Source organism: Entelurus aequoreus, linkage group LG26, assembly GCF_033978785.1.
Source record: "Entelurus aequoreus isolate RoL-2023_Sb linkage group LG26, RoL_Eaeq_v1.1, whole genome shotgun sequence".
In the NCBI taxonomy this organism is placed as follows: domain Eukaryota; kingdom Metazoa; phylum Chordata; class Actinopteri; order Syngnathiformes; family Syngnathidae; genus Entelurus; species Entelurus aequoreus.
The window spans coordinates 32923197-32947175 of NC_084756.1; the positions used below are offsets into that span (position 1 = coordinate 32923197).

Sequence of the window (23979 nt, forward strand, 5' to 3'; positions counted from 1 at the left end):
CTGTATCGGTCCGTTGTGGTGAAGAAGGAGCTGAGCCGCAAGGCAAAGCTCTCAATTTACCGGTCGATCTACGTTCCCATCCTCACCTATGGTCATGAGCTTTGGGTTATGACCGAAAGGACAAGATCACGGGTACAAGCGGCCGAAATGAGTTTCCTCCGCCGGGTGGCGGGTCTCTCCCTTAGAGATAGGGTGAGAAGCTCTGCCATCCGGGAGGAGCTCAAAGTAAAGCCACTGCTCCTCCACATCGAGAGGAGCCAGATGAGGTGGTTCGGGCATCTGGTCAGGATGCCACCCGAACGCCTCCCTAGGGAGGTGTTTAGGGCACGTCCGACCGGTAGGAGGCCACGGGGAAGACCCAGGACACGTTGGGAAGACTATGTCTCCCGGCTGGCCTGGGAACGCCTCGGGATCCCCCGGGAGGAGCTGGACGAAGTGGCTGGGGAGAGGGAAGTCTGGGCTTCCCTGCTTAGGCTGCTGCCCCCGCGACCCGACCTCGGATAAGCGGAATAAGATGGATGGAGGGGATTTTTCTTCCCCCTCCCTCCCAGTACGTCCATTTTGCTGTTGTAATCTGCTCTGTGACATCAATACGCCCAGGAAAGAAGTAATGGTAATGCTTGTAAAGACCAAAATATGTAAATATTACATGTTATCACCAATGTGCCTGTTACTGTATAACATACATACTTACAGCATGTATATAAAACCCTGTTGGAGGTTTTTGAACGTTTTTCTAAAGTGTTTTATCGGTGCAATAGATCAGTGTTTTTCAACCACTGTGCAGTTAGATACAGTCTGGTGTGCCGTGAGAGATTGTGGAATTTCACTTTATTGGGTTAAAAATATTTTTTGCAAACCAGTAATTATGATCTGCAAATGTGCTGTTGTTGAGTGTCTGTGCTGTCTAGAGCTCGGCAGAGTAACCGTGTAATACTCTTCCATATCAGTAGGTGGCAGCAGGTAGATAATTGCTTTCTAGATGTCGGGAACATGGTTTGTCGTGATCACAATATGCGGGAGGCAGCGTGCAGGTAAAAAGGTATCTAACACTTAAACCAAAAATAAACAAAAGGCGAGTGCCGCTAAGAAAAGGCATTGAAGCTTAGGGAAGGCTATGCAAAACTAAACTAAAACTGAACTTGCTGCAAAGTAAACAAAAACAGAATGCTGGACGACAGCAAAGACTTGCAGCGTGTGGAGCAGACGGCGTCCACAAAGTACATCCATACATGACATGACAATCAACAATGTCCCCACAAAGAAGGATAGCGTCCGCACAACTTAAATAGTCTTGATTGCGAAAACAAAGCAGGTGCGGGGAATAGCGTTCAAGGAAGACATAAAACTGCTACAGGAAAATACCAACAAATGAGGAAAATCCACCAAATTAGGAGCGCAAGACAAGAACTAAAACAGTACACACAGGAAAACAGCAAAAAACTCTAAATAAGTCACGGCGTGATGTGACAGGTGGTGACAGTACACCTACTTTGAGACAAGAGCTATAGTGATGCATAGTTGGTTATGGTTTGATTTATATCCAACAATTGCGAGAACAACTTTTTATTGTCAATATCAGCTACTGAATTTTATTTTTTATGTTTTCTACTGGTGGTGGCCCTCGGGATTTTTTCAATGAAAAAAATGTGCCTTGGCTCAGAAAAGGTTGAAAAACACTGCAATAGATAATCCCCATTACTTGCATTGTTAGCCAGGGCGTACTAGCAGTTTTTCACTATTTACAACGCACAGAAAAGGGAAAAACGTGTGTCCTTGCCTCACATAATGATTGTGGATGAAGACTGAACACTAAAACATCTAACCCCTAACCCTTAACCCCTAATCCAACCTTTGAACCCAAACACTTACTCAGTCAACAATTAACTGTCTCACTATCTCTTACACGCAATAGCAATGGCAAAGATTCCGTTCTTTGATTTATTTTTGTGCATAGAATTTTGTGATTGGCAAGGTTAAAATGCTTAGCACCTTCAATAGTCGCAAAGACTCGCCATCTTGGCTACGTTGCAGAAGGGGCGGGGCTAACTTTAAATGGAGGCGTGGTGAAAAAAAGAAGGTAAACATCGCGACCCTCATAAACAGGAAGTGTATAATAACAGATTTGGATCAGTACTACATTGCCGACATCCATGAGGAACTAAGTACACACGGTATTCTTTTTGAAGTATTCCATTTGAACCAAGAACTTCTTTTAGCTTTCCTAAAAACAAGCACACTACGCTCATGCTGATTTGTGAGTGACACTGGCCTCTCCTTGATTGTGTATATATGATCAAAATGATCATAATACTTTGAATAAATACACAAACACATTCCTCCTTGTAGATGCAGATCACCTGCAGTCCCCCATGAAGAGTCCAGCACAAAGATACAGCCCATCTATGTATTCCCATCAGGTATGTACTCCTTTAAACATCATCATTCATACACTGGATTATGTCCACAATATGTGCTCGTCTTCTTAGCACTGAAAGAATAGCCCGAATGTCTAGTTGAAACACGCTCACTTCCTGTTCAGCACCAAAATAAAAGCACAACTAACAAAATACATATTTTATTTATATTTATTTTCCATTGATTAGTGCATGGCTGAAGTCAAAAGTGAGATACGAGTGTGTAAAACATGGAAATAAACAGACTTTGAAGGAGAACAATTTACTTTTTCATCAGTCATTCTCCTGAAGTTTCTGGACAAAGTCAGGCAGGAGTAAACGTGCAAGCAAGCAATGCATAGTTGGACTAATGTCGACTACCTCGCTGTACGCAGACCACGTGCTGTGCGTAGGGCCCCGGTCCGCTCCTTGCGCTGCTGCTTGAAGAACTGCATGTAAAATGTTGTATTTCTAGCGCCTTCTTGCTCTGTCACGAATAGGAAAAGTTGCCATTATATATTTATTACTGACAATGTCATTTTTGTTGTACTTTTTAAGTGCAATGACAATTAAGTTCACTTCCATCACTTATCACTCAAGATGGGTACTGTTCACATTTGAACTGGTAAGATACTGATTCCTGGTACCTGGGAATTGATACTGGTACCAATACCGGTACTTTTGTGTGTTTGATAATAAAATCAATGTTTTTGTAACATTTAAAAATGAGCTGATTATGATAACTGAATAGAATTTTATATATCTTTATTGTCATTGTACATTGTACAACGAAATTGTAAGCAAAACTAATTTAGTGCAAATTCATAACAACACATAAAAAACATAAAGAACATAGATAAATACAGTATTTTTCAGAGTATAAGTCACTCCGGAGTATAAGGCGCACCGGCCGAAAATGCATAATAAAGAGGAAAAAACATAGATAAGTCGCACTGGAGTATAAGTCGCATTTTTTGGGGAAATGTATTTGATAAAAGCCAACACCAAGAATAGACATTTGAAAGGCAATTTAAAATAATTAAAGAATAGTGAACAACAGGCTGAATAAGTGTACGTTATATGAGGCATAAATTACCAACTGAGAACGTGCCTGGTATGTTAACCTAACATATTATGGTAAGAGTCATTCAAATAACTATAACATATAGAACATGCTATACGTTTACCAAACAATCTGTCACTCCTAATCGCTAAATCCCATGAAATCTTATACGTCTAGTCTCTTACGTGAATGAGCTAAATAATATTATTTGATATTTTACGGTAATGTGTTAATAATTTCACACATAAGTCGCTCCTGAGTATAAGTCGCACCCCCGGCCAAACTATGAAAAAAACTGCGACTTACAGTCCGAAAAATACGGTAGATAAAAATACATAAAATACATAAAAATACCAAGCACACAGCTCACATGCACAGTCATTATTGTCTCGTGTTCAGCGACACTATTGCTCTCAGGTAAAAAGTGTTCTTAAATTTGTTTGTCTGGCATTTTATTGCCCTGTATCTCCTGCCCGAGGGCAGCAGTTCAAAAAGGTGATGTCCAGGGTGAGATGGGTCCCTTATGATGTTTTGGGCCTTTTTTTTTCTACTGCTGTCAAGTTGTTATATTTTCTCTCATTATCACACTTCTGAGTGCCATTTGCAAGTATGACACAAAGTTGCAGTTGCAATTGCAAGAAGTTAGATGGCAGTACTGTATAGTTTAAGTTGTGTTGGTCATTTCAGTCTTTGCTGTCTGTTGCGCCCTGCAGAGTGTTAATACTTTAAGTCTTGTACTTTACACACCAGCTGTTTGATTGTAACGTACATCTTAGTTGTAGTTTTCATTAACACATTTGAAGGGGTTGAAATTATGCCAAATAGCTAATGCCAATCAGTAGCAAAGCCAATGTATAGTAGGATCTAGCAAGTGCATTTTTGGAGAAGTGAAGCCTTACTTAACTTACGTTGGAGTGTTTTTTGCATACTTGCCAACCTTGAGACCTCCGATACCGGGAGGTGGGGGTGGGGGGTGGGGGGGGCCGTGGTTGTCGGGGGCGTGGTTAATAGGGGAGTAGTATATTTATAGCTGGAATTCACCAACTCAAGTATTTCATACATATATATATATATATATATATATATATATATATATATATATATATATATATATATATATATATATATATATATATATATATATATATATATATATATATATATGTATATATATATATATATATGTATATGTATGAAATACTTGACTTTCAATGAATTCTAGCTATATGTGTGTGTATATATATATATATATATATATATATATTTTTTTTTAATATTTTTTTTATTATACATATAAATAAAATAAATACTTGAATTTCAGTGTTCCGGAGGCTATCCAGTAGATGGCAGTATTGTCCTGTTTAACTTCTCCATTCATGACTGAGTATATCATTTCGGCCACCGTGTTCAATGGAGAAGTCTGTTCTACAAAATGTACAGGCAACATAATTACATACCCCTTCCCCTTCGAACTGTCCTGGATTAACTGAAATTCTTGTTTCCATTCGTTTTGGAACTTGCAAGCGTATTTCTTCATCTTGCTCGTCGACGGCGTCGCCATGTCTGTAACTTCCTCGTTCTTCTGCTTCTTCTCCTTGTTGTGCACTCTACTCTCTAAAAGCCGTAGATGTTATGACGTCATTGGGCAGGCAAGCTGTTTATATTGTGGGAAAGTGAACGTGAGAACAGGCTGTCCCCACTCAGGTCCGCATTGAGCTGGAGGGGGCGTGGCCTCCAGCTCCGGCTGAATACCGGGAGTTTGTCGGGAGAACATTTCTGCCGGGAGGTTATCGGGAGAGGCGCTGAATACCGGGAGTCTCCCGGTAAAACCGGGAGGGTTGGCAAGTATGGTTTTTTGAGTCAATTTCTTTGTTGGCATTAAAATTGCAACATCATCTTGAAGTGGTTTGGCCGAGTCCGCTCTCAGTGCTGCTATAGTGATCGTAAAGAGCTGGTTGAGCTTGACGTTACGCGCAACCCAGGTACTGAAAAAAATGAATCGTTGGATTTAACTTGAATCGGTGCCTGGTAGGACCAGAGAGATTGAGTTGGTGCTAAAAAAATTACCAGATTCGGTACCTGTCCCGACTTACCACGGTCCCCTGTAGCGAACAGTTAGTGCTGGTCTTGTAAGGCAATCGTACCAGGTCTAAGTTGTCTCAGGAAAAATTACTACAAAACTAGCCCCTTCCTGCTTTGTCACTGATAGATATATTCTTGTCACTTATCACAGTCCTTTGTGCAAGCAGTGTTACTAGGATAGAATCCCAGTGTGTCAGAATGATTTTATTTGAATTATGTTGGATTTGTAATTTTGCACAAGAAAATATCGGTACCATTTTTTTCCCATTACCTTGTTTTGATTTGATTTGATCCACCTCCAAAGACATGCACCTGGGGATAGGCCCCTCCCACCTCCAAAGACATTCACCTGGGGATAGGTTGATTGGCAACACTAAATTGGCCCTAGTGTGTGAATGTGAGTGTGAATGTTGTCTGTCTATCTGTGTTGGCCCTGTGATGAGGTGGCGACTTGTCCAGGGTGTACCCTGCCTTCCGCCTGAATGCAGCTGAGATAGGCTCCAGCACCCCCCGCGACCCCGAAAGGGATAAGCGGTAGAAAATGGATGGATGGATTTGATTTGATTTGATTTAGATTTAGATGTATTGGTCCCCGTTGGGGAAATTCATTTTCACTGCCGTACATTTGAACAATAGACATTACACATCACAAACAAAAATAACAAAAAGACATCATACATGACCAACACATTTACAGTCTTGTCAGACAGGTCCGCCGGGCCTGCTGTTTAGGGCGGCTATAGCTGCAAGGATGAGTTTTATAGTTTTGTACCTGCGCCCTGATGGTAGTGGGATGATGTATTTGGTGTAGTGGGTGAGTCAAATCCTGGACTATAGTGTTTGCCAGTCGAATGGATGCACCTGTGGTTTAGATCTGAGATGTTTTAGTACAAAATGTGTCAAACTCAAGTTTAATTAAAAATTAGAAAAAGGTTGTCAATAAAAGTTGATCCTTTTTGACACTGTCCGAGTTGCTGTCTGCTGCTAACGTTTGCTTGTGTGTCAGGCATCGGACCTGCGCACCGACAGTCCCTCGCTGCTTCAACAAACCCCCGCGTCGCCGTTTGGACCTTGCTACAGTCCCACACCAGGACACGGCTTCTACACAGGCCCGTCTCAGGACCTCCTTCCTTCCTCCTTCCCCGCTCACACGCCCACAACCTCGTCAGAAAGCAAGCTGGCGGCGGAGTCGCTACACCGGCCGAGCGGCGACACCGACGGAAGCCGCGGTTACGGCGCCCACTTAAAGGCGGGCCGTTTGAGCAGTGGCGGCGGTCCGGTGGCGTCCGCCGCTGCACCGTGGGCCCACGGACAGACTAAGACTGACGTGAGCGACGTCGGAGGGAGTCAGCAGCAGCTTTCACAAAACGCCAGGTCAGCAAGTTCCGGGCAGGCCGGCGCCAGGCTGCTGTCCACCTCCGGACCAACAAACTACTCGCAGCGAGCGGCGAGCATCAGCCAGTTCCAGAACCCCCCGCTACAGAATCCAGGAGTACGAACACAGTCTGGAAGCTTTTAGCAGGCAAGCGACTCGTGTACAAACCACAACTTTTCTCCTTTTTTGTTGCTCTTTTCCTTCTCTTCTGTTCCAGCAACATTCTTGCACACTTTGGACACAATGGTGAACACTTTGAAGCGCACGCCCACAATACGAAAGAAATCACTTGTAACTTGAAATTGTTTATTTGTGCTGGACTTTAACGAGCAGACCTTGGAGTGTCTGAAAGTAAACACAAAGGATTTTTTTTTTTCCTTCCTTTTTTTTTTGTTTATTGAATTAGGCAAAAGAAGGTGTGCTGCAGTCGTGAAGTGTTGCTGTGCAGACAGGAGAAGCAGAGTTGGGTCATTCCATTGTTGTCTTTCTCCCAGGACCTTCTGTCGCCTGCCGGCTGACCGTTGGACCGCAGACGTTAGTAACTGTTGTACTTGAGCCATACAGCTCCCATCCTTCATGGTGCTGCAATCTTCTTTTCACCCAATAAATGTCCCATCCAGACACCTTCCTCACACATGACTTCATTCATCTCATCTTTAAGACATGCCCACATTGATTTCACCATGAAAGTCACCACACACACACACACACACACACATGTATGTACATATCGTATGTGTGCATATGTAAAATACCCCGAGAACCAGCATCCCCTGCAGTGGACGTTGGTGTTTCTCCAAAATGTGTTCCTCTGATAAAAGAAACGTAAAAACGTACAGTACAGCCCAAAAGTTTGGACACACCTTCTCATTTCAATGCATTTTCTTTATTTTCATGACTATTTACATTGTAGATTGTCACTGAAGGCATCAAAACTATGAATGAACACATGTGGAGTTATGTACTTCACTAAAAAAGGTGAAATAACTGAACTTGTTTCTTCAAAATAGCCACCCTTTGCTCTGATTACTGCTTTGCGCACTCTTGGCATTCTCTCGATGAGTTTCAAGAGGTAGTCACCTGAAATGGTTTTCACTTCACAGGTGTGCTTGAAGCTCATGGAGAGTAAGCCAAGAGTGTGCAAAGCAGTAATCAGAGCAAAGGTGTTATGATCCGTAGCCCGGATCATTCATGTAGGGACCCGGGGTGGACCGCTCACCTGTGCATCGGTTGGGGACATCTCTGCGCTGCTGACCCCTCTCCGCTCGGGATGTTCTCCTGCTGGCCCCACTATGGACTGGACTCTCACTATTATGTTAGATCCACTATGAACTGGACTTTCACACTATTATGTTAGATCCACTATGAACTGGACTTTCACAATATTATGTTAGATCCACTATGGACTGGACTTTCACACTATTATGTTAGATCCACTATGGACTGGACTTTCACAATATTATGTTGGATCCACTATGGACTGGACTTTCACACTATTATGTTGGATCCACTATGGACTGGACTTTCACAATATTATGTTAGATCCACTATGGACTGGACTCTCACACTATTATGTTAGATCCACTATGGACTGGACTCTCACACTATTATGTTAGATCCACTATGGACTGGACTCTCACACTATTATGTTAGATCCACTATGGACTGGACTCTCACTATTATGTTAGATCCACTATGGACTGGACTCTCACTATTATGTTAGATCCACTATGGACTGGACTCTCACTATTATGTTAGATCCACTATGGACTGGACTTTCACAATATTATGTTGGATCCACTATGGACTGGACTCTCACACTATTATGTTAGATCCACTATGGACTGAACTCTCACACTATTATGTTAGATCCACTATGGACTGGACTTTCACACTATTATGTTGGATCCACTATGGACTGGACTTTCACAATATTATGTTAGATCCACTATGGACTGGACTTTCACAATATTATGTTAGATCCACTATGGACTGGACTCTCACACTATTATGTTAGATCCACTATGGACTGAACTCTCACTATTATGTTAGATCCACTATGGACTGGACTTTCACAATATTATGTTGGATCCACTATGGACTGGACTTTCACACTATTATGTTGGATCCACTATGGACTGGACTTTCACAATATTATGTTAGATCCACTATGGACTGGACTTTCACAATATTATGTTAGATCCACTATGGACTGGACTTTCACACTATTATGTTAGATCCACTATGGACTGGACTTTCACAATATTATGTTAGATCCACTATGGACTGGACTCTCACACTATTATGTTGGATCCACTATGGACTGGACTTTCACAATATTATGTTAGATCCACTATGGACTGGACTCTCACACTATTATGTTAGATCCACTATGGACTGGACTCTCACACTATTATGTTAGATCCACTATGGACTGGACTCTCACACTATTATGTTAGATCCACTATGGACTGGACTCTCACTATTATGTTAGATCCACTATGGACTGGACTCTCACTATTATGTTAGATCCACTATGGACTGGACTCTCACTATTATGTTAGATCCACTATGGACTGGACTTTCACAATATTATGTTGGATCCACTATGGACTGGACTCTCACACTATTATGTTAGATCCACTATGGACTGAACTCTCACACTATTATGTTAGATCCACTATGGACTGGACTTTCACACTATTATGTTGGATCCACTATGGACTGGACTTTCACAATATTATGTTAGATCCACTATGGACTGGACTTTCACAATATTATGTTGGATCCACTATGGACTGGACTTTCACAATATTATGTTAGATCCACTATGGACTGGACTTTCACAATATTATGTTAGATCCACTATGGACTGGACTTTCACACTATTATGTTAGATCCACTATGGACTGGACTTTCACAATATTATGTTAGATCCACTATGGACTGGACTCTCACACTATTATGTTGGATCCACTATGGACTGGACTTTCACAATATTATGTTAGATCCACTATGGACTGGACTCTCACACTATTATGTTAGATCCACTATGGACTGGACTCTCACACTATTATGTTAGATCCACTATGGACTGGACTCTCACACTATTATGTTAGATCCACTATGGACTGGACTCTCACTATTATGTTAGATCCACTATGGACTGGACTCTCACTATTATGTTAGATCCACTATGGACTGGACTCTCACTATTATGTTAGATCCACTATGGACTGGACTTTCACAATATTATGTTGGATCCACTATGGACTGGACTCTCACACTATTATGTTAGATCCACTATGGACTGAACTCTCACACTATTATGTTAGATCCACTATGGACTGGACTTTCACACTATTATGTTGGATCCACTATGGACTGGACTTTCACAATATTATGTTAGATCCACTATGGACTGGACTTTCACAATATTATGTTAGATCCACTATGGACTGGACTCTCACACTATTATGTTAGATCCACTATGGACTGAACTCTCACTATTATGTTAGATCCACTATGGACTGGACTTTCACAATATTATGTTGGATCCACTATGGACTGGACTTTCACACTATTATGTTGGATCCACTATGGACTGGACTTTCACAATATTATGTTAGATCCACTATGGACTGGACTTTCACAATATTATGTTAGATCCACTATGGACTGGACTTTCACAATATTATGTTAGATCCACTATGGACTGGACTCTCACAATATTATGTTAGATCCACTATGGACTGGACTCTCACACTATTATGTTAGATCCACTATGGACTGGACTTTCACAATATTATGTTGGATCCACTATGGACTGGACTTTCACACTATTATGTTAGATCCACTATGGACTGGACTTTCACAATATTATGTTAGATCCACTATGGACTGGACTTTCACAATATTATGTTAGATCCACTATGGACTGGACTCTCACTATTATGTTAGATCCACTATGGACTGGACTCTCACACTATTATGTTAGATCCACTATGGACTGGACTCTCACTATTATGTTAGATCCACTGTGGACTGGACTTTCACAATATTATGTTAGATCCACTATGGACTGGACTCTCACTATTATGTTAGATCCACTATGGACTGGACTTTCACAATATTATGTTAGATCCACTATGGACTGGACTTTCACAATATTATGTTAGATCCACTATGGACTGGACTTTCACAATATTATGTTAGATCCACTATGGACTGGACTTTCACAATATTATGTTAGATCCACTATGGACTGGACTCTCACTATTATGTTAGATCCACTGTGGACTGGACTTTCACACTATTATATTAGATCCACTATGGACTGGACTTTCACAATATTATGTTAGATCCACTATGGACTGGACTCTCACACTATTAACTAGATCAACTATGGACTGGACTTTCACACTATTATGTTAGATCCACTATGGACTGGACTTTCACAATATTAGGCTAGACCCACTCGACGTCCATTGCATGCAGTCTCCGGGGGGGGGGGGGTCACCCACATCTGCGGGGGGGGGGGGTTTCTCATAGTCATTCACATCGACGTCCCACTGGGTTGTGAGTTTTTCCTTGCCCTTATGTGGGCTCTGAACCGAGGATGTCGTTGTGGCTTGTGCAGTCCTTTGAGACATTTGTGACTTAGGGCTATATAAATAAACATCGATTGATTGATTGACGTTTTCGTCGTTTAGTTTTGCCTACCTCAGTTCTGTTTTGTGCACCCCTGGCTTTGTGTTTCAGTTGCCATGGGTGCTGATTGGTTGCAGCTGCCTCTCATTAGCGTCTGGGATGCTTTTTTTGATTGATTGATTGACCCTTTTATTAGTACCACTTGGGACCACTAAATGGTAACACCCGAATAAGTTTTTCAACTTGTTTAAGTCGGGGTCCTCGTTAATCAATTCATGCTCACCTGCTGGCAGGCACTAATCAGAGTACTATTTATTCACGTTGCTCGCCACTCACTTCCTAGTTTGCTTTACGCAACAGCTAACGACATTCTCTACCTGCACCCGTGCTATCAGCATGCTTTTGTGTTCCTGCTGTTTCATGCATGATTTATGAGAATAAATCATTTCCTACCTGCACGCTGTGTCCGTAGTCCGTCTGCATTCTGGGAGAACGACCTCCGCATCACCATGCGGGGCCCGTTCGTTACAAAAGGGTGGCTATTTTGAAGAAACCAGAATATAAAACATGTTTTCAGTTAGTTCACCTTTTTTTTGTTAAGTACATAACTATGACACCTGTGAAGTGAAAACCATTTCAAGTGCCTACCTTTTGAAGGTCATCAAGAGAATGCCAAGAGTGTGCAAAACGGTAATCAGAGTAAAGGGTGGCTATTTTGAAGAAACTAGAATATGAAACATGTTTTCAGTTATTTCACCTTTTTTTTTTTAAGTACATAACTCCACATGTGTTCATTCAAAGTTTTGATGTCTTCAGTGACAATCTACAATGTAAATAGTCATGAAAATAAAGAAAACTCATTGAATGAGGAAAAGGTGTGTCCAAACTTTGGGCCTGTAATGTGTGCATGGCAGAGGACGCTGATTGGCGGGAGTATGTAAAGTAACGCATATATGCCCTGTGCAAATATTAACATATTATGTACGGATGCACAAAAAATGGATTCACATCCAAATCGCGATTCTTATTAATCCTGATTTTAAATCAATTATTACATTTTAAAAATAAATGCAAATAATACATTTTTTAAAAGAAGTTTTTAGGCCATGTCCCTGCGGCCAGAAAAAGTTTTTCCTAACTTGTTAACCTGTTTTGAAAAATTCCCATTATAATTATTAATCAGCACCTCCAAATCCGGATCCATGGTTCTCTCCCGGAAATCTCCGGGTTGGGGAGGAGATCTTGCCCCAGGTGAAGGAGTTCTAGTACCTCGGGTCTCGTTCACAAGTGAGGGAAGAGTGGATCGACAGGCAGTGCAGTAATGCAGACCATGTATCAGTCCGTCGTGGTGAAGAAGGAGCTGAGCCGGAAGGCAAAGCTCTCAATTTATTGGTAGATCTACATCCTTATCCTCACCTATGGTCATGAACTTTGGGTTATGACCGAAAGGACAAGATCACGGGTACAAGCGGCCGAAATGAGTTTCCTCCGCCGGGTGGCGAGGTTCTCCCTTAGAAATAGGGTGAGAAGCTCTGCCATCCGGAAGGAGCTCAAAGTACAGCCGCTGCTCCTCCACATGGAGAGGAACTGAATGAGGTGGTTCGTGCATCTGGTCAGGATGTCCCCTGGATGCCTCCCTGGGGAGGTGTTTAGGGCACGTCCGACCTGGAGTAGGCCACGGGGAAGACACGTTGTGGGTACTATGTCTCCCAGTTGGCCTGGGAACGCCTCTGGATCCCCCGGGAGGAGCTGGAGGAAGTGGCTGGGGAGAGGGAAGTCTGGGCTTCTCTGCTTAGGCTGCTGCCCCCGCGACCTGACCTTGGATAAGAAGATGGATGGATAATTATTATGCTGAATAATTAGGGCTGTCAAAATTAACTCATGTGATTAATCACAAAATATTATCACATTAATCGTGAACAGATTAATCATGCAATTTATTTTGACTGTACAAACTCTTTTACCTTAGTCGCTACACGGTCAGTGATCAGACCCATGCATGTGCAGTACAAACATGAGGAGGAGGAGGAGGAGACCCTACCGGTGAACATTTCAGCCTGAAAGAACTTTAGGTAAAAGTTACCAAGTTTTGTACAAATAAATGACATGCATTCAAGTAAAACGTTTAAAAACGCTCCTGGATGACATTCTGCTAGCAAAATTGCATTTGTGTACAAAACTTGGGGTCTTTTTACAAGCAAACTTGAATCATGCAAGCGAAGTATCACCTGTAATCAATCATGATGAATCCAAATTCCCTGAATATTAGGGGTGTGAATCTGATTCAGAATCAATTCTCGATTCAGTGCAATTTTTAATTAAAATCGGTTCTCGCAATGTATTATTATGAATGAAACTTTTTCAAAACAGCTACAGGTTAAAAAAAGATTTTTCTGGTTGCATGGAGATGGCCTCAAAATGTATTTTTAAAAATGTATTCATATAAAAAATATGTTTGTTTTTTTGTTTTTTTAATTATGAATCGATTAAAAATCAGGATGAATAAAAATAGAGATTTAAATGTGAATTTTTTTTTTGTGCACACCTAATAAATATATATATATATATATATATATATATATATATATATATATATATATATATATATATATATATATATATATATATATATATATATATATATATATAGTACAGGCCAAAAGTTTGGACAAATCTTCTCATTCAATGTGTTTTCTTTTCATGACTATTTACATTGTAGATTGTCACTGAAGGCATCAAAACTATGACACCTGTGAAGTGAAAACCATTTCAGGTGACTACCTCTTGAAGCTCATGGAGAGAATGCCAAGAGTGTGCAAAGCAGTAATCATAGCAAAGGGTGGCTATTTTGAAGAAACTAGGATATAAAACAGGTTTTCAGTTATTTCACCTTTTTGTGTTAAGTACATAACTCCACATGTGTTCATTCATAGTTTCGATGCCTTCAGTGACAATCTACAATGTAAATAGTCATGGAAATTAAGAAAATGCATTGTATGAGAAGGTGTGTCCAAACTTTTGGCCTGTACTGTACATATATATATATATATATACATACATACACACACATATGGTGTGTGACCAGTTTCTTGGTTCCACCTGTTCCATTTTATTCCAAAACTGTTTGTATTTTGTCGTTTTTCTGACCAATCTTTGCATTCCGTGTTGACACCAGGAGAGTATTTGTGTCAGTGTTGGAAAGAAAGTACATTTCTTGAAAAGGAGAATCATACAATGCTGCTACGTTCTCCTGCGAGAACCCGCCTCCCTCGCTGTATTTTTTAAAAGTATCCCCAAAAAGCGAACTTTGGAAGAGCCGCTTGTCCCGACGACTTCAACGATCCTGCGTTCTGTTGCCCCAAACTTCTGCTGCGTTTGTGGAGATGGAGGAGGGAGCGACACGCGCAACAATGAATGTTTCCACAAGTTGTGCGCCAAAATGAAGCAGCACCTTACAAGTAGAAAGACAACATGTATAGAAAGAAATATCAGAGACTTTTATGGAGAATGGCATGATTCTTGTTGTTAGGGTCTGTGTGAGCTGGATGGATGTCAAAACGGTCGCCTTTGTTCTCCACTTCCCTTCAAAAGCGCCGACAGTGTTACTTTCTGTTCTGTAACACTCTTTCAGTTTTATTTTTACACAGATCATGATAGTAACTATTTCATTTGCCCCCTCGGAAAAGATTTACGAAGAGATGTAATGCATTTTGATAATAAAATAATCATAATGGTATTGTATTTTGAAAATGAGCAGTGTGTTGTCTGAGTGTGTTCATGTCTGTGATAAAGATGTTCACTAACTAGGGTGTTTATCTTTGGGCACCTAACCATTCCAATTCCTGGCCTGACAATTCCATTCACAATAGATTCCTAATTCAATACGATTCTCACAATGTATTATTTCGTAGATTGTTTTTCAAATCAGGTTACAGGTCAGAAAAGCTCCTTCTGGTTGCATGAAGATGGCCTAAAACGGCATTGTAAAAAAAAAAAAAAAAATGTATAGAAAAATATGTGTGTATATATGTATTGTATTTATGTTTATATATGTTGGTGTATATATATTATGTATGTATTGTGTATATATATACAGTATTAATCTATGAATATATTTGTATGTTTATATATATATGTATATATATCTGCCCATCCGTCTTCTTCCGCTTATCCAATGTTGGGTCGCGGTGACAGCAACCTAAGCAGGGAAGCCCAGACTTCCCCTCACCCCAAGCCACTTTGTCCAGTTCCTCCCGAGGTGTTCAGGAGCATCCTGACCAGATGCCTGCAAAAAGCAGAGACCTAATCCTGCAGCCACCAAACTGGATCCCCTCAACGCCCTGACTGCGCCTAGAAATGATGTCCATAAAACAGAATCTGTGACAAAGGGCAGCCTTGGCAGAGTGCAACCCTCACTGGAAACGGGACTGACTTACTACCGGTAATGCAGATCAAGCCAATCATACAGAGAACCAACTACCACATCACACGGTCCAATACTCCTTACTCACTGAGAACTCCCTACAGGGCCACCCGAGGGACAACGTTGAGAGTGTAGAGCTTGTGTGTGTATATGTATATACATGTACTGTATATATATATGTATGTATATATGTGTATATATATATGTATGTACAGTATATGTATATATATATATATGTATATATATATATATGTATGTATGTACAGTATATGTATATATATATATATATATGTGTGTGTATATATATGTATGTACTGTATGTATATAAGTATATATATATATGTATGTATATATATGTGTGTGTATATATATATATATATATGTATGTATATGTGTGTGTATGTATGTATGTGTATATCTATATGTGTATGTATGTGTATATATATGTATACATATACATACGTATGTATGTGTGTGTGTGTGTGTGTATATGGGTGTATATGTGTATACTGTATATGTATATATACTGTATATGTCTGTGTATATATTATATATGTATCATATAAATATTATGTATCTGTATGTAGTGGTGGTGGTCGGAGGGGCCGTAGGCGCAAATTGGCAGCCACGCTTCCGTCAGTCTACCCCAGGGCAGCTGTGGCTACGAAAGTAGCTTACCACCACCAGGTGTGAATGAATGATGGGTTTTTAACATGTAAAGCGACTTTGGGTACTTAGAAAAGCGCTATATAAATCCCAGGTATTATTATGTATGATATACATATTTGTGTATATAATATATGTTCGTATATGTATAATATAAATATGTATTTCTGTATGTATATATATGACATAAATATATGTGTATATAATATGTATGTCTAATATAGATATATGTACCAATAGTTTGTATATACATATGTATGGGTATATAAATCATATGTATATACAGTATATATGTATAGATAACTTTGGACATGTTTATGTACATTTATACATATTTATTTGTATATATTTATATACATGATACATCTATAATTACAGTACATATTTTAAACCTATTATTGTACATTTATAGCATGTATGATGTTATTAAATAATATACACATTTTATTATTTTACATTCTTTATTAATATTATATTTTCTTACATATATCTTTTAAAACTTAATTTATATAGCACTGTTACACACAGTCAACACAAATTGATTTACGCCTGTTTATCATTATAAATCCCATTCTAAATGATCATTGTATCTGTTTTTGATTTATGAAGTAAATATCAATCAAACGTGTGTGTATTGTCAAGACTGTATTTAGAATTTTTTTGGGGGGAGGGGGGGATTTAATTATTATGAACATGAATTATTGACAAGTACAAAATTATATGCTTCTCTCTGTATAGTAATATAAATATGAATATATTACATGACATACATATTACAATGAATTAGTTAAATGTAAAGGAAACTATTTGTATTGTTCACTCATATATATACAGTATATATATATATATATATATATATTAGGGCTGCGAATCTTTGGGTGTCCCACGATTCGATTCAATATCGATTATTGGGGTTACGGTTCGATTATAAATTGGTTTTTTCGATTCAACGCGATTCTCGGTTCAAAAACGATATTTTTCCGATTCAAAACAATTGTGTATTCATTCAATACATAGATTTCAGCAGGATCTACACCAGTCTGCTGAAATGCAAGCAGAATAGTAGATTTTTTTAAACAGCTTTTATAATTGTAAAGGACAATGTTTTATCAACTGATTGCAATAATGTGAATTTGTTTTAACTATTAAATGAACCAAAAATATGACTTATTTTATCTTTGTGAAAATATTGGACACAGTGTGTTGTCAAGCTTATGAGATGTGATGCAAGTGTAAGCCACTGTGACACTATTGTTCTTTTTTTTCTTTTTTTATAAATGTCTAATGATAATGTCAATGAGGGATTTTTAATCACTGCTATGTTGACATTGTTACTAATATTGATACTGTTGTTGATCATATTCATTTTTGTTTCACTACTTTTGGTTTGTTGTGTGTGGTGTTTGTGTCTCCTCTCAATTGCTCTGTTTATTGCTGTTCTGAGTGTTGCTGGGTCGGGTTTGCTTTTGGAATTGGATTGCATTGTTATGGTATTGCTTTGTATTCTTTTGTTGGATTGATTAATAAAAAATAAGATAATAATAAAAAAATAAAAATCGATTTTTGAAAAATGAGAATCGATACTGAATCGTACAACGTGAGAATCGCGATTTGAATTTGAATCGATTTTTTCCCACACCCCTAATATATATATATATATATATATATATATATATATATATATATATATATATATATATATATATATATATATATATATATATATATATATATATATATATATATATATATATGTATATATATGAGTGAACAATACAAATAGTTTCCTTTATATTTAACTATATTTATATTTATACATATATATATATAAATATATACATATACATATATATGTACAGTATATATATATGTATGTATGTATGTATATATATATATACATATGAGTGAACAATATAAATAGTTTCCTTTATATTTAACTAATTTGTTGTAATATGTATGTAATGTAATATATTCATATTTATATTACTATACAGAGAGAAGCATATTATCATTTTGTGCTTGTCAATAATACATGTTCATAATAATTAAATATTTACAAATGTATACATTTGTTGTATAATTTATTTAGTATATTATGTATTTATTTTGCATGTCCCTACTTAAGGGACACGCTACACAATTAAACAGGAAATGGTGGTCACGTGGTTGCACCAACTTCCTGTTTACCAATTGAAGGTTTGTGGATTGCAACATCGCTGCGTTTTTCCATCCACGCTAGTACATGCCCACTTTACACTCGTTTCATTAATCAGTTGTGTGGCTTAGTCTATGCCGCGTGTTGTCGTGGGAGGATATTTGACACGAAGAGTCATGAGGACTTGACATTGAGAAGACAACCGCAGGCCGTGGAGGATCCCCGGTGTTTCCTGACTGCAGCTGACCGGTGAGCGGTCACTCCGTGTCGGCTGTCCGCTGCCGCGTCAGTGCCCAGCTAACAGTAAAAGACTTGTGTTTAACGACTGGAGGGATTTTAATGAGCCTGAACAAACTAGCCGCGACACGCTAGCAGTAATCGGGGTCTCCGTGGCGCAGGCGGCTGGCCCCTGCGGGCTGGAGTGCTACCGTTCCGGACAGGGGAACACCGCCGGTGCCCTGAATTCAGGAAGACCCTCCGGCCCCCTCAAGAGGGCAGCCAGGAAGGGATGGCCTGGTCGGTCTTCCCGCCCCAGCGGACAAGGTGCTGCGGTGTTTGAAGGAGGTCGAGTCCGGTTAGAGTCCGCCGCCGCGGTTCGAGGCACCATGATGGCCGCCTCCCCCTCCGCGGCCCGCGGCTTGACGGACGCTGGGCTGTCGGCCAGGAAGAGCGAGGACATCGCGGATTTGATAGACGTCTTTTCCAAGGCCCAGTACCGAGCGAAGGAAGTCACTCCTCGGGTGAGTTCACACACGCTCAGCCTACAATTCTGATAACAAATCCTGAGTAAATCTGCAAAACTCTCATATTTGTTGACGTGTTCGAATGTCTTGGCAAATATATGATACACCATGCATTCATCCATATTATAGATGATAAGTCTTTTCTGCAGCCGAAAGTACTTCTTCTACAATATGTATTGTTGCATTGACAAAATGCCTTAAATATGCACCAATATACACATTAATAAGCTGTACATTTTTGCATGTAAAGCAGGGGTGTCCAAACTTCGGCCCGCCAGCGTCTTCAATTGGGCCCACGGGAGATGTCATGAGTTTGGCCGCAGGGAGATTTTAATTCATTTAAAAAGTCTATTTGTATGCTTTGTAACAAGAGTAATTCAGGTCTATGACCACTTATCATGCTTTGTATGAAACCAAGTGCAACATTTACTTTATATGACCCAATGCAAACAACCTTTCCTAGTCATGGTGCAAAAAATAAATTGAGCCACTAGACATGGTCACACATAACACAATGTAATACTATTTGTGGGTATTATAAAAAAAATGTCCATGCACTATAAAAACATTTCAGAATTACACCCATTTAAATCCAAGGTATGGTGGGAAAAAACGCAAAACACTATTTCCACACATATCCGTGTTTGGCGCATTTTATTGGCTTGATATTTCTGATCAATTGCACATTTTTAAGGAGGTAGTCACGGAAGTAAACACGGTAGGAGTCCAACTTTCACATACTCTTAATATCCAATTATATTAACTTAGACTTAGACAAACTTTATTGATCCACAAGGGAAATTGTTCCACACAGTAGCTCAGTTACAAAGGATGGAAAGGGTAATGCGGGTATAAAGTAGACTAAAAATTAGGGATGTCCGATAATGGCTTTTTTGCCGATAGCCGATATTCCGATATTGTCCAACTCTTAATTACCGATACCGATATCAACCGATACCGATATATACAGTTGTGGAATTAACACATTATTATGCCTAATTTGGACAACCCAGGTATGGTGAAGATAAGGTCATTTTTAAAAAATAAAAAAAAATTAAATAAAATAAGATAAATAATTTAATTTAATTTCAATAAAAAAGAAAGTAAAACAATATAAAAACAGTTACATAGAAACTAGTAATTAATGAAAATTAGTAAAATTAACTGTTAAAGGTTAGTACTATTAGTAGACCAGCAGCACGCACAATCATGTGTGCTTACGGACTGTATCCCTTGCAGACTGTATTAATCTATATTGATATATAATGTAGGAACCAGAATATTAAAGGCCTACTGAAATGAAATGTTTTTATTTAAATGGGGATAGCAGATCCATTCTATGTGTCATACTTGATAATTTCGTGATATTGCTATATTTTTGCTGAAAGGATTTAGTAGAGAACATCGACGATAAAGTTCGCAACTTTTGGTCGCTGATAAAAAAAGCCTTGCCTGTACTGGAAGTAGCGTGACGTCGCAGGTTGAATGGCTCCTCACATTTCCCCATTGTTTACACCAGCAGCGAAAGCGATTCGGACCGAGAAAGCGACGATTACCCCATTAATTTGAGCCAGGATGAAAGATTCGTGGATGAGGAACGTGAGAGTGAAGGACTAGAGTGCAGTTCAGGACGTATCTTTTTTCGCTCTGACCGTAACTTGGGTACAAGCTGGCTCATTGGATTCCACACTCTCTCCTTTTTCTATTGTGGATCACGGATTTGTATTTTAAACCACCTCGGATACTATATCCTCTTGAAAATGAGAGTCGAGAACGCAAAATGGACATTCACAGTGACTTTTATCTCCACAACAATACATCGGTGAAGCACTTTAGCTACGGAGCTAACGTGATAGCATCGTGCTTAAATGCAGATAGAAACAAAAGAAATAAGCCCCTGACTGGAAGGATAGACAGAAGATCAACAATACTACTATCAGGAGATACCGAACCAAACACTGGACCTGTAACTACACGGTTAATGCTGTGCCGCCTGTCGAAGCCTAGCAATGCTGTTGCTAACGACGCCATTGAAGCTAACTTAGCTACGGGACATCGTCAGAGCTATGATAAAAACATTATCTCTCCACCTACGCCAGCCCTCATCTGCTCATCAACACCCGTGCTCACCTGCGTCCCAGCGATCGACTGCGCAACGAAGGACTTCACCCGATCATCGATGCGGTCGGCGGCTAGCGTCGGATAGCGCGTCTGCTATCCTCAAAGTCCTCCTGGTTGTGTTGCTGCAGCCAGCCGCTAATACACCGATCCCACCTACAGCTTTCTTCTTTGCAGTCTCCATTGTTCATTAAACAAATTGCAAAAGATTCACCAACACAGATGCCCAGAATACTGTGGAATTTTGCGATGAAAACAGAGCTGTTTGTATTGAGATACAATGTGTCCGAATACTTCCGCTTCAACCATCGACGTCACACGCATACGTCATCATACATAGACGTTTTCAACCGGAAGTTTCGCGGGAAATTTAAAATGTCACTTTATAAGTTAACCCGGACGTATTGGCATGTGTTGCAATGTTAAGATTTCATCATTGATATATAAACTATCAGACTGCGTGGTCGCTAGTAGTGGCTTTCAGTAGGCCTTTAATAACAGAAAGAAACAACCCTTTTGTGTGAATGAGTGTAAATGGGGGAGGGAGGTTTTTTGGGTTGGTGCACTAATAGTAAGTGTATCTTGTGTTTTTTATGTTGATTTAAATAAAAAATAAAAAAACGATACTGATAATAAAAAACAGATACCGATAATTTCCCATATTACATTTTTAAAGCATTTATCGGCATCGACATCTCTACTAAAAATTTACCATAGTCGCAATATAAATGATAACATATATGTAATATTTACATAACATATATGTAATATTTACATATTATATATACAGTATATTTTATATATACTGATATATCATTATATTATATTTTTATATAGTATAATAAATAATAAAATAATAACATAATAAAAAATTAAATGGATATATTATTAATTATATATATATATATATATATATATATATATATATATATATATATATATATATATATATATATATATATATATATTTTATTTTTTTATTTTTTTTACATGATATAGTTACTTTACATGCAGTCAGCTTTCGATGCTCGACCACATTTTTTTAGCCCAATGCGGCCCCCGGGGCAGAAGTTTGGACACCCTTGATCTAAAGTAACCAATCAAATGATGATGAATATAACACACAAAGTATATGTGTGATGTTTTTGTCAAATACCACTAATTGATATAAAATATGTTATAACATGTAAAATGTTTCATCATAAATTTTATTCCTTTTTGACACTAGATATGAATATGAGGAATTATTACATCACACGATAAATCTCCAATAACTGATTTAAGGGGAAAAAAGCCCTAGTTAGGCGAAATGACCAATACAGTGGTGTAAAGGCGCCCCTTGCTACATGGCACTTCAAATATTGCGACTCCACCACATCAGTTATTTTTTTATTTTTTTTAACAGCATATTTTAAAAAAAATTGTTAAGCATTTTCAAGCATAAGAATGGCAAAAACGAAAAATAAAATATATCAATACTGCAGTAGTATCGGCCACTGGAGGAGACAAAACCAATCAGATCACGCTGTTCAGTATCGTGACCACTGGTTGGCTCAGGCACAGGCAGCATGACTATAATGGATTCAAATAGTATAAATGTGGTCAAAGGATGTTATTTCATGTCTAGAGTTTCTCACAATGTTATGCTCAAGCTATGAAAACATTTGATTTAAAAAGAATGATTACTATGTCGCAGGAATCCATTTATCGCGGTCGTGTCGGGAACCAATTAACAGCGATAAACAAAGGACGACTAGTTAGGACAAGTAAATCAAGCACTCATTTTCAAAGAGGTTATAAACTTCCCCTGAGCTTGTTGTAAACAAACATGATGTTGACAAGTGGTACCATCTTATTAGCTATTTGCACCAAAATAATCTGCAAACATTCCGCAAGGGGAAAAAAAAGCTCATTGAGTTTGAACACATCGAATCTTATCAACAACCTAAAATGCCAGCATCGCCACAACGGTGTTTTGAAAGCCTGCGAAGAGGCCTGCTGCTAAAGAAGCTGCAACAAACCCGCATGATCGACGCCATGTTTGTTTACAATAATCTTCTTGGAAGTGTACGAGAAAATACTTTTGGATTCATCAGTATGACATCATTAGGACGATAATGATCCATCAGATGTTGTTGTGCACCCATAATTACCATGGTTTCATGGATTTAAAAGGAACTTCAATGGTCATATAAATAATGAAGTTTAAATGACACACTGTTATTCTCACATGATTGTCACATGACAAGCACTCCTAAACTGTTCCTTTACGTCACTTAGGAACTCAATGTGTTGAAGCAGACCGGGA

At 39.0% G+C, this 23979-nt stretch overlaps 2 protein-coding genes across 11 annotated transcripts in view; both read left to right on the forward strand.

Moving 5' to 3' along the window:
* setd5 (SET domain containing 5) overlaps positions 1 to 7548 on the forward strand; it is a 111555-nt gene extending 104007 nt beyond the window's left edge. For 9 of the 10 annotated variants that reach the window (XM_062038203.1, XM_062038209.1, XM_062038207.1 and 6 more), the window contains 2 exons: positions 2350 to 2420; positions 6548 to 7548. In XM_062038203.1, the coding sequence (XP_061894187.1) occupies positions 2350 to 2420; positions 6548 to 7060 (584 nt within the window). In that variant the 3' untranslated portion in view covers positions 7061 to 7548. The remainder of the gene's footprint in view (positions 1 to 2349; positions 2421 to 6547) is intronic. The other variant, XM_062038204.1, reaches the window with a different exon arrangement.
* An 11270-nt stretch (positions 7549 to 18818) lies between these two features.
* mtmr14 (myotubularin related protein 14) overlaps positions 18819 to 23979 on the forward strand; it is a 48919-nt gene continuing 43758 nt past the window's right edge. Inside the window, exon 1 of the mRNA XM_062037831.1 lies at positions 18819 to 19550. Within this exon, the coding sequence (XP_061893815.1) occupies positions 19416 to 19550 (135 nt within the window). The 5' untranslated portion in view covers positions 18819 to 19415. The remainder of the gene's footprint in view (positions 19551 to 23979) is intronic.